Source organism: Bison bison, unplaced genomic scaffold (assembly GCF_000754665.1).
Source record: "Bison bison bison isolate TAMUID 2011002044 unplaced genomic scaffold, Bison_UMD1.0 scf7180017864060, whole genome shotgun sequence".
NCBI classification, from domain to species: Eukaryota; Metazoa; Chordata; class Mammalia; order Artiodactyla; family Bovidae; genus Bison; species Bison bison.
The window spans coordinates 2,113,488-2,128,330 of NW_011494632.1; the positions used below are offsets into that span (position 1 = coordinate 2,113,488).

A 14,843-nucleotide genomic window follows, 5' to 3' on the forward strand; every position below is an offset into this window, starting at 1 on the left:
TAATGTGTAGATGTAAAAATGGTAGAATTCTTACTGAATGTCTAGCTAAAATATCCTGAAATTTTTAGCTAGTATCTTTATTCAAATTCCAGATTTTTTTCCCCCTTAGCTAAGCATCATTCTGAATTTCACATATTTTTATATTGTCACTAGGGAAAATAAGTATTTTTTTCCAGAAAGTTAGGAGAAATTATTTCAGAGTGTAAAAAAGTTATGTCAAATATACATGCTTTTGAATTTAATCTATTAGGCACTGATGGTAATGTATGTGTATATATATATATATATAGAACATGGATCTTCTTCATTTTAGGCAGATTCTTTACCATCTAAGCCATCAGGGAAGCCCATATATGCTCATATATGTATGTATATACACACATATATAATGAGAAATTATATATAATAAGAATTATAAATAATATATAAATTATAAAAAGAAAGTTATATATAATTGTATATATATCAAACCCATGTCTCTTGCATTGCAGGCAGATTCTTTACCATCTGAGCCACCAGAGAAGCCCATATAAGCCCATATATATATATATATATATACTCAACACATATACAATGAGAAATTATATATAATAAGAATTATAAATACATAAATTATAAAAATTATATATAATTCAATTTAAATATGTATTATGCATTAAAAATTAAAATTAATATACTTTAAGTTAATTATAAAAATACATTGTATATAAATATAATTTCTCACTTAAGAATTTACTATAATTCAATATGGAATATAGGTCCACAAGTAAAAATTTTGTAAAGAACAAAACAAAGCATGTATCAGAGATTCACTTTTGAGTGCTTGATTCATTTAAGCCAAAGAGTGCCACTACCCCACTATACAGTTTTGGAAGAATGGTAGAATATTTACTGAATGTCTAGCTAAAGTACCCTGAACATTTTAAGCTGGTATTTTTATTCAGATTCCAAGTCACACCCCGCCCCCCTTATTTAAGCATCATTCTGAATTTCACATAGTTTGACGTACATGGCTTAGAGTAAATGGTGTTTTCAGAAAATATTCAGACCCAGTACCTTCCCTGGGTCCCACTCCATTATCCAATCTTTACTGCACCTATTACTTTGGGTACTTGATTTAATGTCAATAAGGTAAAAGGTGATCCTTACACCTAGTGCAGTCATAAAAAGAGAAATGATTTGTTTTCCAAATGGTCATAAACATGACTCAAAAACCCATGTTGGCTGTCGGTGTTAATAGGAGTGTGTGATGTGTTCACTTTAATAGTCGTTCCGCCGGGAGTGTGGACTTTCGGGAGAGGTATGTGGTTGGCAAACCCGTCTGTGTTTCAGGGTTCCTGTCCGGAGTCCTCTGGGCGATCGCCACCTGCTGTTGGTTCATAGCGAACCGCTCTCTCAGTGCTGTGGTCAGTTTTCCAATCATCACTGCCGTAAGTAGCTGTATTGCATTTCCAAATTTTTGTTTTCCAAATGTAAATCACACTTTTCTGAAGCTTTCTTAGTGAATCACTGAAGTCTGTCATGGAGTTTGATTTTTCAGGAGTACAGTCAACATAACAGATGCATGTGGATAAACTGACCCCTTTAGTCTCTTGTCCTTGATTGCTAAGGGAATGTTGCTAACTTCATTTTAACAAGTCTGTTCATCTTTGATGCCTTTGCAGTTTTTGTTTGGTCATTTTGCCTAATTTCTTTTGGGATACATTGTAATTTGCTATTAATAGCAATGTGTGTGCTCAGTGACTCAGTTGTATCAGACTCCGCGACCCCATGGACTGTAGCCCACCAGGCTCCTCTGTCCATGGGATTTTCCCAGCAAGAATACTGGAGTGGTTTGCATTTCCTCCTCCAAGGGATCTTCTTGACCCAGGGACCAAACCCACTTCTCTTGTGTCTCATGCATTGGCAGGCAGATTCTTTACCACTGAGTCACCTGGGAATCTGACTGATAACAATATTTATCTCTATGTAATAGTTTATAGATATAAAAATGCTTTTGTATATATTGTTACACTTGAATCTCATGGCATCCTTGTGAGACAGAGAGTACTTTAGCCCCTCTTCATAGTGTGTGTCAGTGTTTTAAAGAAGGTTTTCAGAAAGTGCTGAAGCAAAGTACTGTCTCTTGATGGTGCCATTTCTCATGCATTCATAATGTAATTTGCTTCATCTGATATTTTTGAGTGCCAGACAGGTAGCACATAGTCAGGTAACAGAAAAACAAAAATGTTTCTTTTGATGTAGATAGGACTAGTATTGATAGGATTGTCCCCGATTTGCAGATGAGAAAGTTGAGACAGTAGCTAAAAGCATCATCTGAAGGGACACAGCCACATGGACATCTCAAAGCTTCTTAGTATAGAGTTTACTGTACACAGGACTGCTTTCTGCCTTCAGTATAAAATCCAGTTTAAAGTGTTTTAGGTTCCTTATGGTGCCAGGACTGACATGCCTACACACGAATTAATTGCTCTTATTTCTACTCTTGGTATCTTAGATTGTTCAGTTGATTACCTGCCTCCCCTGCTTCCTAAATCATAATCACAAATAAAATTTGCCTGAAACATTTTAGCCACACACCTGTGCAAGCATACAAAACTGAATTTTTAAAATACATTGTCTAGTCTAAAATACAACTACATAAAAGTTTGAAACATCCTTCAATTTTAATAGGAATCTGGGTTTCAAATAGCATATTTTTGACAGTTCTACTGTGTTCATAAAATAGCTTTAGTGTACAATTAAATTCACATGATAGAGGTTTGGGTTTTTTTTAACTTAAAGGACTCACATTTTGACATTCTTAATCTGTACTGAGGGAAAATGTTATCAAAATTGAGCAGATTATAAGGAATAGTTTAAGTCCTCATCATTGGAGTGGTAAAAACCTGAATTTTTCCCCAAAAAGTGTTTGTTTTTCATTTTTTCAAAGATATGTAGTGCAAGAATTGACCAATATAACAGGAAAAATAGTAATGGGCAATGGGATGTAAAACTTATCAGTGAAATACTTAAAACTAAATGAAATTAAACAAATTTAAACTAAATTTGTAGAGCAAAGTATACAATGTGGTATGCACCTCGACTAGGGGATGCAAATGTTGCATGACAGTCGTATCCCACTATATAAGGAAGAATGACATGTATTGAAATAGGTAAGTCATTAATCACGTCAAACTTAAACTTGGTCATATGACAGTGATTTTGTCATTCAATCAAGCTATCTTCTTGAACAAATGTGGATTCTTCAAAATGAGTTTGAGGCAACTTTCTGTAAAACACACAGATACAATTAAGTCACACAAGTCACACAGAGGGTAAACAGTCATGTGATTAAGCATTTTTTTTTTTTTACACATTGTTTTGCTTTGTGCTTGCAGAAGTGGGTGAGACAGTGAGATAGTTAATTCTTTTTGACTGGTAACATTATTTCCTCAGAAAAGACTATTTTCTAACACTAATTTTTTTTTGGTTCTTTTAAAAATACTGAATTCTTAATAGAATTTATCCTGTGGGTCCTGTATAGGAGACATGGAACAATAATAATAATATTCTTCACAAAAAATTTATAGTAGATAGATATGATTTTCCTACTATTCTTTCTTGTGTTAAATTACAGTGAAGACTTAGGGCAAGACATGACAGCCAAATGCAATGCAAATACATTGCTGAGGCAGGTGGGCGTGGGTGGAGGGCCGGTGGGAGTGGTCTCTGTGGCATCTGGAGACTGACCTGTCAGAAGGATGACTCTGTGATGGAAGCAGGCAACTCACCCCCCTGGTGTGGCTTCCTCTGGTGCCTGAGGATTGTCTCCTGGAAGGGACAGGTATCTCTGGGACGTGAGGGCCTAGATCTTTACTGCTATTGGACTCTTGCTTGATTTCATTGTCATTATTCAGTTCAAAGATGGCCTTATCCGCATGAAGAAAAAGGTCAGCCATAACCTCCAGGATCTTACTTTCTTCTTTATTTTCATCATAGAGCTAGATTTGCTCTAAGTTTAACTTTTTGATGGAAAATTTCAACCATACCCACCACCCAGCTTTAAGAAGTATGGATCTGGCTAATCTTGTTTCATCAAGAGTCCATTTTTCACATCCCAAGCAGCATACTTTTCCTCCCAAGGACATGTATTTCCATTGTTAGAATCCATTGGTGACTAAACCGGGAGTTCCTTGAAAGCATTATTTGCATTTCCTTGGCAAATATTAAATTAAAAAGCAAAAAGGTGAAGAAAGAAGAAAAGCCCATGTAGCAGAACAGTCTTCCTCAAGGAGCTTAACAGCCAACTCAGCTTCTCCAGAAGGGTCAGCCTCTCCAGATGGCTCCAGCTCACCTTCTTTTCAAAGGTCAATTTATAAATGTGTCAGTTGAGTTCAGTCTCTCAGTCGTGTCCGACTCTTTGCAACCTCATGAATCGCTGCACGCCAGGCCTCCCTGTCCATCACCAACTCCCGGAGTTCACTCAGACTCACGTCCATCGAGTCCGTGATGCCATCCTGCCATCTCATCCTCTGTTGTCCCCTTCTCCTCTTGCCCCCAATCCCTCCCAGCATCAGTTTTTTCCAATGAGTCAACTCTTGGTATGAGGTGGCCAAAGTATTGGAGTTTCAGTAATTTGTGTTAATTTACAACTGAAAAATGCATGATCTCAATGCCAAAACAGTTGTCTCTTTTGTTTAAGATGCCCTCCCTACTCGCAAAGATTCGGATGTGACTTAGGGACTGAACAACAGCCTTACTCGGATCTCCTTTGCCTGAACTGAGCCAGGCACATTGACTTCTGCTTGGATTACTTCTAGCAACGCACTACATTGCTCCTTGCAATAACCCTTAGGCCACGTCCAAACTCATATTTAAAAAATCATCAGCCAAAAACCTGCAGAGGTCAACGGTACCTCTTGGTATAGTCTTCGCCCACGTACTCTGAAAGGGAAACGAGTTTCCAGATTGAAGAGGATAAAGTGCGATTGGCATGATAACATTAATATTTTGTGCCCTGTGCTATTGTTTCCTCCCATCCTGCCCAAAGTCAGTGTGGAATTGCTAAAGGGCCCAGGTGTTTCTTGTTTGGTTTGGATTTTTGAGGCTTAAGACCATACATCATTGGTGGAAGACAGTTCCTTTGACCTATTTCTCTGGCTCTTTGGATCTTGACTTTTCTGGAACCTGATAAACAGAAAGTAATGTGTTCCCATTGCTTGGCTTACCCGTCAGGAGTGGAGTCCAGCTCTGCTGATCCAGTCATGTACAACTGGGAAACGGGGAAACAGGCTGGGATTGTTTATTTGGAACTCTTCCAGAGTTTGTGCAGGACTTGAAAAGGAATCATCAGAATGCTGATACATCTTTTTCACAAAGACAGCAATTGATCTAAGTTACAATGTTTTCCTTTCTCAGCAAAAAAAAACAATAATAATAATAATAATAAATGCTTTAAGAACTTAAAATTTTCAAATTGCAAATCTTTTTTCCATCTCATTTCTTCTCTTTTGTCCTATATTATTTCATTCCTGTCTTTTTTTCCTGCTCACTAACCCACTGTTTATTTTTCCATCATGATTTTTCCATCTTGCCATAATACTATCTTTAGCATTCATTAGAGTGAAATGTGAGATATAGCTGATTACTGTCCAGTAATATCAGTTGAAGTGTTAATTGCTGAGTCATGTCCTACTCTTTTGCAAACCCATGGACTGTACCTGCCCAGGCTCCTGTGTCCATGGAATTCTCCAGGCAAGAATACTGGAGTGGATTGCCATTTCCTTCTCCAGTTAAGGAAAACTTTAAAGTACATGCTATATTTCAAGTCCAAAATAACATATTAGAATTTCTTCAGTTTTGAAATTATCTCATGCTAAAGGAAGTTACGTTTATTCATACACTTGTTCCTATTAAGCCCATTTCTAGTATCTTGAGGAACTAGTGAAAAAGATTATCTATTTGCTTATGAAAATATTTTGTTATAAATCACATTGAAGAAAAACATTCTATGGCACACAATATTCTATCACCATCAAAAAACTAAAAATGAAAACCATAAAGAAGAAAAGGGAAAAAGTCTTCGTTTTTCTCCTAATGCTGCTTAGTTTAATTTAATGTTGAGTTTGAATTGAGATTATGAATAGTTTTTCCTGACAATGTTATTATATTGATTTAAAATCAAAATTTATTTGATAAGTGTCAGGTCAGCTCTCCAACTTACTGTATTTGTATAGAGTACAGTAACAGAAAAATAGCCAATTTAATAATTTTTTTTTTAATTTAAGGGTCCAGGATTTATAGCTACAATGTGGGGTGTCTTCATGTTTAAGGAAATACAGGTATGTACACAAAAGGTGCAGATCCAGTCAAGAAACATATTTAATAGTATGTGTTATTTCTGAAAACTGCAACACCAAAGCCCAGGGCAGAAAACACGTGAATGAATTTGACAGGTCAGATATTCAAAGTGTTATCATCTCTAATTAGAAAAGAAAATACTAACCATATGATAATTATTATGGGTATGTTTTTCTCCACCCCAACCTTAGAGGAAAAATGCTTTAGTTGACTTTATTTTCCCTTAAGAGATGTTGGTTAAATCATCCAATAAAATCAGATAGATAGAAATTTTATCTAGTGAAAAATGTTAGATAAACAAGATGAAAATTTTTACCCCCCAAATTAAAACATCCTTGAGGCAGATGGAATTTGAGAATAGATTTTTTGTTGTTGTTGAATCTCATGCTTTCCAAAGTCCTCCACATCCAACCAGCATCTTTATAGGAGAACACCCTCTCAAGTGTAAATGATGGTGACTTAAAATGCTTTTACCAAGTAGTTCTAGGATGTGTGTGTATGTGTGTTTTCATTAAACATTGTTTTTAAGATTTTTTCCCCTTTACCTTTATTTGTGGCAAAAGCCTTCAGTTGAGGCTGTGTGAATGGTATTTTGTAGTAGTTTTTACTGAAAACAATATAAATTAGAGACACTGTCAAGGCATTATGGATATAATATTTTTTGCCTTAACAAGAAGCTAATAATTCCTCTCTTTAAGAAGATCTGATGTTGCTAACCTCTGGGAGCCATAAAGTGAACATGTCCTTGGAAAATTCTTAAAATGATTACTCAGTTTTAGGTTTAAAACGTCATTTCATTCATTTCAAATGAAATGTGTTGACTTAGAAAGTCATAAGATGTTAATACAAGTAAGATTTTCAGGTTAAAGAAGTAATAAATTTGTTTAGAAGATATTTGGATCACAATCTTGATTGCTGTGTTTTTAAATTTACAAGACAACTTAAAACATTTATAGATGTTATTCTTTTGAATATGTTTTTTACTTATTTTAGTTAGGATTGCTTTCCACAAAAAAAATAATTTTATGCCAAAGCACACTCTAAATCTCTTCACAAATATTTCATCTGCTTCATGAAGGATAATGAATCCTATTTAAGAACTTGATATTATTCAGCATAACATGCTGAAACCTTAGAAAATCACAAGCTTATTTACAACTGTATGTATAAATAAACATAAACTAAGAATAGATTTATTATGAAGCATGTAAAAATTATTTTACAGTATAACAGTACTGAATTAAAATCTTCTTCCCTAGATAGAGGAACTTACTTGAGCAAGAGAATACCTAACCATTGGGCCTACTGTTAATTCTTGAGAGTCTTTTAAAGAGACACATAAAAGACAAAATGACTTTTTAAGATACCTGGAAAAAAAGCTCAGACCAATTAGAGGAGGGGCTTTTAAAAATGATAAAACATGACCAAGTAGGGTTTAATTCAGGAATGCAGTAATGGATCATATTATGTATAATGTAATTTATTGTACTCTTTTTAGATAGAAAAGAAACTGTGTAATAGTACATATTCAATAAGTATTTACTAAAATTAAAAAACAGTTTTTAATTGAGAGAACAACCTTTAACAATAGGAGGAATAGGATATGAGGAAGTTTAGCTGATATAAGATGTCTATCAAAAACTATGTAAATACATAACTAAAGTGAAACATAAGCATTCTCTGTCAATTATATCTCAATAGAACTGAAAAAATATGAGTTCTCTATAAGTCAAAGATCTTTCCATCATTGCTGTTACTCAGTATTTTCTGGAGATCATAGCCAATGGGCTAAGATAAAATTAAGACATGAGAAAAATAAGGAAAAATATTGTTTGCATATAATATTCTCTTCTTTAAATTAAAAAAAAATCAGCTGAAAATCTGGAGAACCAATAAGATCACTTTGTAAGGCACTGAAATATAAATATTAAATTAGTAACTTTCCAATATGCCATCAAGAACCAATTAAAAAGAAAAAAAATAAATGCTATTCATACCAACAAAAATGATAAAAATGTAAGAAAATTGCAAGAAATGTGCTGAATTTAAGAAATAATTTCCTATACTCCAGAAGCTTACTACAGAACATCAAAGATTGTCATAACAAATGAGCAACTCACCATATCCCTGATAGAACAGCTCCCTGTTGTTATTGGACAGCATCTCCATTCACCATCAGTGTAATTCCAATAAAATCCCAGGGTGTTCCATCTATAGATGTGCAAGCGAGTGCTTGAGTTTGGCCAAGTATGTATCCAAATAAAGAGAGGGAAGGCAAAGCTGAAAGCACAGCAAATTTTGTTGACCTTTTGGGCTTCCCTGATAGCTCAGTCCTAAAGAATCTGCCTGCCAAGCAGGAGACATGGGTTCAATCTCTGTGTTGGGAAGATCCCCTGGAGAAGGAAATGGCAACCCATTCCAGTATTCTTGCCTGGGAAATCCCATGGACAGAGGAGCCTGGAGGGCTACAGCTGAAAGCTCAATGAGTTTTGTTGACCTTTTAACGCTAGTTAAAACACCTTACAAATCTGTCTACAAGCAGAACTTAAGGAGTGTCCAGTGTACTTATCATTCAAAGCAAATGCCTAACGGCCTCTTGCCAGATGACCTAAACGACAGTTTTAAACACTTTATATGCCAATGAGTTTAAGAGTTTAACGAGACACTGAAACCAACATCCTATTTGAATTTTTTAAATTATTTTTCTTAAAAACAAAACCCTAGAGGGGAAAAAAAAGCAATTTTTAAAAAGTTTTTATTAAGGTATAGTTGATTTATGACGTTCTATTAGTTTCTGCTGTGCAGAAAATTAAATCAGTTATACATCTACATATATTGGCCCTGTTTTAGATTCTTTTCCCATATGGGTCATTGCGTATTGAGTGGAGTTCCCCATGCTGTAGAGTAGGTCCTTATCAGCAAAACGTTTCACGTTTGTGACTTGTAGGTCCTGTCAGCTATGTCTTGAAGCAGTCCTGGAAGACACATATTTAAAAGTCCACAACCTGCAGCAGTGAGGACTTAATCGGAGATCCGAGCACTGTGTGGAAGAGTTTAAAGATTTTATTTCATTTCAATGCCATTAGTGCTTTGGTTGGACGCTTTGCCCTTGTGACATTCTTTTATATCTAATATCTGTTCCTCTTTGGAAAATTTGTTTTAGAATCTCATATTTAGCTATTTTAAGCTAGACCGCCAGTATATTTTTAGCAACACACTTTAGTCAGAATGTCCACAGTAATCCCAATGCAGGGAATTGTTACCACAATTTACAAGTCAATAGTGACTTCCAGATAAAGAATGAGATGATTTGTCATTTTACTAGCTGTCTCAGAAATCCACATTAAACACTTTTTGCTTTGGGGAAATTGTTAGCGTGCTCTTTCTAAGAGTTAGCATTCACCTTTGACAAAGTAAAACTATTGCTTTTGCCCAAGTATAATTGGTCTTTTTCTCTAGGAGACTAGGAAGTTTGCTCAGATTCTTAACCTTAAAAGGTAAAAAAATTTTAGTCCCTGAGAACATTGTTCTACTGTCTCCAAAGACAATAAAACATAGAGCTTACAACATATTCACATAATTTGGTTGTAAAGTGCTGATAATTGAGACCCCATATATTGTTTTTCTTTATGTCAATGATCTCATCAGTTGTTTAATTCACACAGCACATTTGGAAATTGAGTGTATTGACTCTTTGAACAAATATTTATTGAGTGCCTGCTCTGCACCAATACTGGTATCTAGGCAAAGGCTGCAGCCTTTAAGAAAAAGTTGTCCGGAAACCGTAAAGCCTTCAGGAGTGTGTGTGTGTTTATGTGTCTCTGTGTGTTGTATGTGAGTGTGAGTAAATTAGCTGCCCTGTGCTTGGCAAGGTTTTATGCTGTCTTTCACTTGTGGAACTTATACCAGAGTGACTTTTGCAGAGTTTGTGCTGGCAGTGAATCAATTAAGCCAGCCAAATCCAACTTAAAAAGACCACTCTGGTCATCAGATAGATGCAGAATCACCTACTCTAACCCAATTCTTTATTCACATGAAAAATGGGGATATACATTTTTGACATTTTGGTTATATATTAATTGTCATTAGTTTTACTAAAAGCTGATAATAGTATCATATGATTTGACTACCAGGAGATCTCAGTGTAATTGAGATCTTGTTCCACTTGCCTCAGAGTATTGGGTCTACATTTAAACCCAATCATATAGACTGTTTAGCCTGGCAATCATTCAGAGGAGAACAGCCAGGACTATGTGGGAGCTTCAAATTGTTCCCTATGAAGGATGGTCAGAGGAGCTAAAATATTGACCAAGGAAAAAAATGCTTCAGGGATATAGCACATTTATTTTCCTGTGTCTGAGAGTTTATCTTGTGGGAGAGAAATTAGAATCGATCTATCTGAACTCTTAGAGATGGAACTTGTGAGAAATACAGTATTCTACTGAACACAGAGTGGTATATGTTTATTCATATAAAGATTGGCTGGCATCCTCCGTGGTTCCATCTTTAAGACCAGTGCACCCACATGTAGCTGGGGGAGTCATCTTTGTTTCTGTTTCTCCCTTGCCCTTTAGCTTGGTCTCTGTCTCTCCATCTGCACTTCATCCTCTCTTCCCAGGAGGACTGCGGTCACCTCCTCACTGGTCCCCTTGCATCCACTCTGGCCCCCTCCAATCTGTTCATCATCTGCAAAAGTGTGGGCTTTACAAAATGCAAGCCTGTCTTTTCAATATACTTGGCCCTGCCTGTTCCTCTCATGTCTTCCCATTGCTTGAAAAGTAAATCCAAAGTATAACATGGCCTCTAAGATACCTCCTGCTCAGGCATATGCATAGCCTCCAGCCTCATCAAGCCACACTTAATTCACTGCTGCACCCTCTCAGACCTTCTTTCAGTCCCTGGAAAGTACCATGTTTCTCTTACAACAGAGCTTTGCACACACATTCCTTCTACTCAAAATCTGTATTTGAGATTTTGCTGCCCTCCTCTTCCCCCAATTCACTGATACTTAGGAGCTCAACTCAACTCTAGATCTGCCTCCTTAAGATTTTGTTGTGATGCACTTACAACAGCCACTGCTGTTTGCGTGTTACTCATTCCCATCTCCCACATTACACGAGTCACTGAATAGGGGCACATTTTGCTTACCATTTTAATCCCAGAACATGTGGATGGATAGTAGGAGTGCACATGTATTTATTGAATGGGTAATGACAGAGGACCTGAGAACCTGGAAGATTCATACAGAGGGATAATGGAAAAGCATACAGGAGGTAGACCAGATGGTTAGTAAGGTCCACAGAAATCTTGAGAGTTTGTGCTTTTTATATATTTGATTTAGGTCTTCTTAATGACAGTTATTCTTTTTATTACTCAGGGTCGAAAAAACTACCTGCTGATGATGCTTGCATTTTGCATCATCTTGACTGGAGCCTTATGCACAGCTTTTTCTAAAATTTGACAACCACAAGGCCAGCAGATGGCAGCGGTACTTGAGAACACTTCTCTCCTGGACACAAGAGATTGTGCTGAAAATAGAGTTCATGCTCACACAGCAAGTGGATCTTCATCCGTCCTGGATTAGGGTAAATGATTTTCTTTCCCACAAATGTGACACTGAAGGAAAACCAGCTTTCAGTCAAGCGTAAAAATGAGAAGTTCTTCTAATGAACTGTTTATGAAGGTAGGACTTGACCTCATTGTATCTGAAGATGCTGCTTTGACCACAATATGTGTTTACTGGTGTATAATCTAGCAAACAGTGTGGCATTCATATGTAAAGAATTTTGTATGTGTCCACATTTCCAAAATATGAGCCTCATTCATGAAGACAGGCATAAAAATGTGGGGGATGGAGCAGGAAGAAGACTTATATTATGACGGAATTAGGATCCAAAGATATCTGGAGCCTTTGTGAGAAAAAATAAATGTCAGAGTTGGCAAGTGAATGTTAAAAAAGCCATTTCATTATTTTCAGCCCAGACTTATTTTTACTTCAAATTAATGTTGCCCGATTCTCAATCACCCACCCAGTTAGCTCAGAATGCCTTTGATATCTCCAGATAAAATCCATCCTTAGAGAGCAAAAACTTCCCACTGTTGAGAATATGTGTGTAACACATATACGTATGTTTACAAGTATACACCCGTAAATGCACATGCATATATGAATGTTCTACTATAAATTGGGGGTAAAATCTAGAATTGCTGAAGCAAGATTCTAGCTTATTACATACCCATGAATATACACCCATGTATGTATGTACTCTAACTTGTGGAGAAATTCTAGAATTGCTGAAGCAGGGTTGTAGCTTATCACAGTGAGAATTTTAAGGAACCAATACACTCCATTAGATGTACAATTTAATTTTTTTCTGAAATATATTTTTTCTAAAACCTCTCTTCTAACCAGTGGTTTTCTTTAATTTTTAAATGGTAGTTTACGCTAGGTCAAAGAAAATCACAGAACATGATAATTGTCTTTAAGAAAACTGAAATGGAACGGCTATTACAGTGTTTATTACAATGGTTCCCAAACTCTTAAAATAATAGTATATAAAAAAAACTGGAATAGTGCAGTAAAAGTTTCACCCACTCCCACTTGATGATATCACATTACTTTGCTACTTGGAGGGGCAAAATGTATGTGACTCCCTAGCCGATCTGTGTGGGTTTAAATCTCACCTCTACTTCATCTTAATTGTGTGACTTTGGATAAATGTTCTAGTCAGATTCCTCATCTGTAAACTGGGGCTCTTGCTAGTATCCATCTCACATGGTTACCAGGAAGTCCAAATTAGTGAAAATCTATATTTTCATGATTGTCTGGCACTTGGAAAACATTGTGTAATTCTCAGCTATTATTATTACATCTTGTTTGAGGGAAAAAGCCTGTGTCTGTAGATCAGAGAATACATTGTAAGAACCGCTTCCCTTACCACTCTCCCACAACCCAAACAACTACTTATACCTGTCTATGAGTACAATTTAAAAATGACACTGCTTAATTGTTGAATTGCAAATATAAATAAATATTTGATTAACATCTTCCAAAATCTCATTTAATTTTAACCTGAAATGTCACTAACTATACTGATAGCTTTGAATAAATTGATATAAAGCAAAACTATTTTTCTCATTTAAATATATTTAATTTTTTTTATATTAATGGCATTGAATTACTTTTTAGTTGAGTTTGCAAATTTGTATGCAAAATTTTAAATGTGAAGTAAAGCAGTTGCAGAGGAAAAATGAAAGAAAAAAAATTCCATTACCACTGTATAGTCTCTGCTATCAGGCAGTGCCTATAGCGTTAGTGAGAGTAGTGTTAGTAAAAGTTAGAGAAAAGAAGCTTTTTCAAAATGCTTACCAAGCCAGCACCTTTTTAGGTAGAGACTAGTCTAAATGAGCAATTGTAGATCTCCACTTTCTTTGCTTACCTTAGGAAGTTAATGCCCATGTCTTTTGAAGTCTGGGGCTTAGTATGGTCAGATTCTTGTGTTTGCATTAACTTTGTCTTTGCTTTCTGCCTCTTTGTGCAGAGAGGCAGCACTTATTCCCAGTGAGACTGGCATCCTGAGTAAGACTTTTCTACTATCACAACAAAAATGCCTGATTACTAAAATTCCCTAACAGGTGTTAAAGAATGAATAATATAGCATTTCCTCTGAACTACCAAATCTTCTTTTAGTCCTGTTATACCCATTTATTTGTACTGATAGAGTTGCTACCTCTTAGCCGTGTGTGTATCAATATTGGGAGAGCTTCTGAAAAACACACTCAGTAAAAAGATGAGTTGTAGAACCATGTACACGGTATTGTGATACCATTTTTAAAAAACTGCAAAAATCAAAGTAATATGTATATTTTCTATAAATTCATATGTATGCAACATGTTAGAAAAACATGTACACCAAACTCATAAGGTTTGCTTTTAATGAGGATAAATGAGATTAAAATGGCAACACTGGGTCAAGGTAACCTTGAGCATTACCTGTAATACTCTACTTTTTATGGCAATGAATTATCTATGTGTTCGTTAATATGTGTTAAAGAATCAACAGCAAAATAGTTCAGAAGCATATGTCTAAATGTTGAAGTAATTAAAACTAGGCAAAGAGAGTGTGGAGGAATGTTACTTTCATCTTTATCCTTTTTGGTGTTGGTTAAAACTTCAAAACAAGAATGCATACACACAGGTACACACAAATAAAAGCAGCAAAAATCAAGACAGTTGGGAAAATTTCCAGCTTGGTAATCCCACCTCCTAAAGGTGGATGCCAGAAACTCACTTTCATGGCCTCCGTGCAGTAGGATCTAAGCCTAGTTCCATGGTCCTGCTTGAGATCCTGTGAGCTACCGAACATACTTGTTTCAGAAATTTGGCCTCATTAAAAACACATACACACACATACACACACACACACACACATACACACAAATATCTTACAGTCTGTTTATTAACTTTAATGAGGTATAATTTGCATCCAATAAAATTCTCC

At 35.8% G+C, this 14,843-nt stretch overlaps 1 protein-coding gene across 2 annotated transcripts in view; it reads left to right on the forward strand.

Annotated features, from left to right (window-relative positions):
- Positions 1-13,468, forward strand: part of TMEM144 (transmembrane protein 144) — a 48,304-nt gene extending 34,836 nt beyond the window's left edge. The window contains exons 10-12 of one of the 2 annotated variants that reach the window (XM_010836078.1): positions 1,333-1,430; positions 6,270-6,323; positions 11,720-13,468. In XM_010836078.1, the coding sequence (XP_010834380.1) occupies positions 1,333-1,430; positions 6,270-6,323; positions 11,720-11,803 (236 nt within the window). In that variant the 3' untranslated portion in view covers positions 11,804-13,468. The remainder of the gene's footprint in view (positions 1-1,332; positions 1,431-6,269; positions 6,324-11,719) is intronic. The other variant, XM_010836079.1, reaches the window with a different exon arrangement.
- Positions 13,469-14,843: the final 1,375 nt, after the last annotated feature.